The sequence below is a fragment of the Panulirus ornatus genome, chromosome 50, assembly GCF_036320965.1.
Source record: "Panulirus ornatus isolate Po-2019 chromosome 50, ASM3632096v1, whole genome shotgun sequence".
NCBI classification, from domain to species: Eukaryota; Metazoa; Arthropoda; class Malacostraca; order Decapoda; family Palinuridae; genus Panulirus; species Panulirus ornatus.
Genome location: NC_092273.1, coordinates 6,445,925 through 6,450,924, shown reverse-complemented (window position 1 = coordinate 6,450,924; position 5,000 = coordinate 6,445,925). Strand labels below are relative to the sequence as shown.

Sequence of the window (5,000 nt, the reverse complement as noted above, 5' to 3'; positions counted from 1 at the left end):
TGGGAGAACACCTATTGGTAACAGTGAAGGGTTTTGACAGAGCTAAACAGTGACAAGGAAACAGACGCGTGTTGTAGCAACAGAGATGCTACAGTGATGGGGGGTAACAGATGGGTAGAGAGACACTGGAATATAAGAGGCTGTTGCACAATGCACCCTCGACGTGCAATTGATAAAGACGAGAGGAAGAAGAGTGAAAAAAGACGGTGATGGTAGGCCAACAGACTGACAGTGATGGAAGGGGAGGTGTATGGATGATGATGGTACAGGTAGATGGCACGGAGGTTCGATAAGAACGTACACAGGGATGTGGTGGTGATGGGAGAAATGTACATACGTGGACGATGGGGAAGTAAAAGAGGAGAGTAAGTGAAGGAAGAGAAGGGGACAGTGTGCCCTTAAAGGGTTGATGGTGATGGGACAGTAGATGGATGAATGGTGATACAACAGTAAAGAAAAAATAAATAAATAAGGTTTTACAAACTGATGGAAAAGAGACGGAGATGTAGATGATGCAAGCGGAGAAGATGCCACAGAACGAAATCCTGGATGAGAGGGACACAGGAGGGAAAAAGACGACACAGCAGGAAAAGGTCGGTTGAGACACAGATGGTGAAGAGAGCTGGGGCACAGATGGCCTTTTGGGCGCTGTCCATGTACACAGAGCTGGGGGAAGAAAATGGGTAGACAGTAACACACGGTGTAATGGCGGTGATCACTCATGTTCATGTGAAGAGAACAGCTGACTGTGGCATACGGACGACCGAACAACAGCTGATCCTCCATGGCAGCTGAACAGATGACCATGAATGACATCAGGAACAAGCTAATTGTAGACGACAAGTGAACAGCTGATTCTACGTGGATGCTGATCAGCTGATTCAAGATGGCAGCTGCACAGCTGATTCTACGTGGATGTTGATCAGCTGATTCAAGATGGCAGCTGAACAGCTGACTCTTGATGGTGTCTGGCACAGAGGGGAAACACCAAACAGAAAACGATGCATCATAAAAGTAGACAGAGTGAGGGATCACTGACCTGGTAGATAATGATGAGATAGTAGACAGGTGATGATGAAGGGGTAATATAGACAGGTGATGATGGGAGACAGTACGCAGGTGATGATGGGGAACAGCCATTAGCACATGATGGGGAACAACGTAAATGAGGGATATAAAATGACATATGGCGACAGGGCGATCAAGAATTATGACGGGAGAAAGACAGACTGACGGACACCTTTGGACAGGAAACCCACTACACTGTGACACACTGGCAGTGATGAATCGACAGACAGATACAGTCTAATGTGACAGTGGTAGACAGAAGGCAATGAGATGACAAGTGGATTGATGGACGGATCAAGGCGTAGGCGGAGGAAAAAATAATCTAAAACAAAGATAATCTGGATGTATTTTCTACTCAGAACCACAACGTAGGTTGCTGACTAGCTCATGGCAAGGGGAGGAGGAAGAGATGACGAAAGGCAAGGGAGGAGTAGGAGGAGGAGGAGGAGGAAGACGAGGAAGGAGGAAGAGGTGTTTTTCACAAGGGAAGGAGGGGATGTTTTGGGCGGGGTGATCAGCAGGTGGAACAGCACTGTTGTGTGGAGGGCTGTAGCGGAGGGCTCCTGAGGAGAGAGAGAGAGAGAGAGAGAGAGAGAGAGAGAGAGAGAGAGAGAGAGAGAGAGAGAGACCACGTTGTTGTTGTTGTTGTTGTTGTTGTTGTTGTTTGAGTGTTCCGTCAATACGTACCGCTTGCGAGCCATGAGGGTGGCGGCGAGGGCAAGAACATCATGTCACACGCTGGGCGCAGTCATGGCTCCTGCACAAGGCTCGCATAACCCCCAGCACTTGCACCACCACCACCACACACACACACACCTCTCCCCCCGAAACACTTGAAACACTCAGGCCATGGCCGCTTCGCACTGCCTCACCACGGATAAGGCCACCATACCGGGGAAAAAAACCACCCCACACCGCAACACACGGCAAAACACGGTCACCAGGCCACAGTAACACCCGCGGAGTGATTCCGGGAGCGCATGTATATCGTGCAATCGGCAACCCACTGGCCACCATGAAAGAAAACGGGCGAGCGCTGGAGGGGCGCGCGTGCGATTGGTGGACGCGGCGAGTGCGGGAATGGCGGCCATGTTAAGCACTCGTCCCGCTAACGCTTCCCGCCACATTCACTCCCTCCCTCGCTCTCGCCCCAATGTTTCGTTCACGCAGGATCTTCCTCTCCCTCTCCCTCCCTCTCTCCCTACCTCTCCCACCACAGCAGCCACGGAGTAGCTTAGGGCGGTGGGTTCTCCCTGAGCAGCGTGTTGGTATCCTTCGAGGTGACCTACACAGGGAGGGAGGATAGTCACAAGGGTTTCTTACGATCCACCACCGCCTCGTCTCGACCAAGAGGTTTTGAGGTCCAGCCACCACGCTCTGTGTGTGTGTGTGTGTCTGTGTGACGGGAAGTGATGAGGACGCGCCCCTCTTCATCCCCCTCTCCCAACCAACCCCTCTCCACACACATACACACAGACCTACACACGTGTCCTCAAGCCAACCCACCCTGGTGACTGGCGAGTGGTGGCGGTGGTGAGGAGGAGGAGGTGTGGAACCCGGGGACAATCCACTTAACCTGGCCTGTGGTCGTTGTCGACAGGTGGCCCATAACCCAGACACGAGCCGGCCGCTCCACCCACCCACCTTCCAGCCAGCCACACACACACACACACACTCCAGCCACCCCGTCGCCCCTCCTACACCCCCGGCAGTGATCAACCTCGTGAGAGCTGGTGTATCGAGTGTACTTTACTGATTTAAAGAGTACACTAATGCATGGCTTGGGCCCCTTCCCCTCCCCACCCCTCGGGCTCTCCACCCATACGTGGACGGTTACGTGAGCCGAGGGGGGAAGGGGGGGGGGGTGTGCCCACGTGACCTGAACACGACGGCTTCTAAGACAATGCCCGACGACACCCAGAAGGTGTAGCGTGTCGCCGCGTGTGTACCACGTGTGGCGTGGCAGGTGTAACGTAGTGTAACGCATGCGCGTCGCTGCCGTACCGTAGTGTATGATATGGAAGTGATATTAACACCGTAACGTAACAGACGTAACACACTGAAGTGTGAGTCCTGTGGCAGGTGTAACACGATGTACCACATGTAGTGTGACATACGCACCACAGTGGACCATATGCAGTGTGACAGATGCCCCGAAGTGTAACACTTCCAGTAACAGCTATGTTAGAGTGCACATGTACTCTGAAAGCTGTACCGTAGCGTGCCCCACGTAGCGTGGCAGCTGTACCACAGCGTGACAGCTGTAACATAGCGTATCATAGTGTGACAGTTGTAACAGTGTGCACATCACAGAGTGACAGCTGTAACATAGCGTACCACACAGTGTGACAGCTGTAACATAGTGTGCACCTCACACAAGTGTGACAGCTGTAACATAGTGTGCACCTCACAGTGTGACAGCTGTAACACAGTGTGCACCTCACACAACGTGACAGCAGTAACATAGTGTGCACCTCACACAGTGTGACAGCTGTAACATAGTGTGCACCTCACACAACGTAACAGCAGTAACATAGTGTGCACCTTACACAGTGTGACAGCTGTAACACAGTGTGCACCTCACATAAGTGTGACAGCTGTAACACAGTGTGCACCTCACACAACGTGACAGCTGTAACACAGTGTGCACCTCACACAACGTGACAGCTGTAACACAGTGTGCACCTCACATAAGTGTGACAGCTGTAACATAGTGTGCACCTTACACAAGTGCGACAACAGTAACATAGTGTGCACCTTACACAATTGTGACAGCAGTAACATAGTGTGCACCTCACACAACTGTGACAGCAGTAACAATGTGTGCACCTTACACAAGTGCGACAACAGTAACATAGTGTGCACCTTACACAAGTGTGACAGCAGTAACATAGTGTGCACCTCACACAATGTGACACCTGTAACACAGTGTGCACCTCACACAATGTGACAGCTGTACCACCATGTGCCACACGAGGCGTGACACCCGTCCCACCACAGTGTGAACCACACGTAACAGCAGTAGTGTGTGCAGTGTGACACCTGCGTGACACAACGTTACATAGGCAACGCCATCAAGTGTGACGTTAAAAGACACTCAGAAACACGTGCCCAGCCAATGCTCCCTTAGGGCCTACGAACCCCAGTCATACACATGAGATCATCGACCATCGGGTAGCAAACTAGGCGGCACTTTTAACATCCTATTCACTCCCGACGGCATCGTAGGGCTCATTCTTAACTTCCCATCGCGTGGGATGAACGCCTTTGTGGTAGCAGGGAGAAGGGACTTTGCGCGTGACTTAACACGAAGCAAGATCTTGGGATGTTCATTTACGTAGACACTTCGGCTCCAATACGCCCCAGTTCGATGGTGAAATTGTAGGCTTCGTCTTTTTTTCCTTCCAGATCTTTCCCCAAACCCTTGCTGAGGGGAGAGGAGGAGGAGGAGGAGCATGGGGGAGGAGGAGGAGGAGGGGAAGAATCTTTTCAGCCACCACCTGGCCACGGGTGGAGAGACCCCTCTAGCGGCCGCCCGGGACAACATGGGGATGAAGAGAGAGAGAGAGAGGCTGCCGGCGGCGCAAGACCAGAGGGAGGGGGACATCACGTGATTCTGGGGGGGGAAGAAGGGGAGAGGGAGAGGAGGGGTTGGTTGGGGGGAGGGGTTATTTCACGTGACACGTGACCCTTAAGATGTTATTCACAGCGACGCGGGCACACGTGACCTCCGTTACGATTAAATATACAAAAAAGAAAATAAAAGTTTTTACGATCGTGAGACATTTAACCCTGGCGATCTTCAATCACTTCAAACGTTTCCCAAAACACAATAATGACTCAAACGTTTCTGTCACACACACACACACACACACACTGGCATGACTGAATGACGCCCCCCCACGTCCCTATCACACACACACACACACACA

General features: G+C 52.0%; 1 protein-coding gene across 4 annotated transcripts in view; it reads right to left on the bottom strand.

The window, feature by feature from the left end:
• Sh (Potassium voltage-gated channel protein Shaker) overlaps positions 1-5,000 on the bottom strand; it is a 720,765-nt gene that overhangs the window by 495,544 nt on the left and 220,221 nt on the right. The window contains exon 1 of one of the 4 annotated variants that reach the window (XM_071691322.1): positions 1,756-1,975. The exons of the other annotated variants lie outside the window; for them this stretch is intronic. Coding sequence (XP_071547423.1) covers positions 1,756-1,769 — 14 coding nt within the window. The 5' untranslated portion in view covers positions 1,770-1,975. Of the gene's footprint in view, positions 1-1,755; positions 1,976-5,000 lie in introns of those variants that run through there. 4 annotated transcript variants of the gene reach the window in all.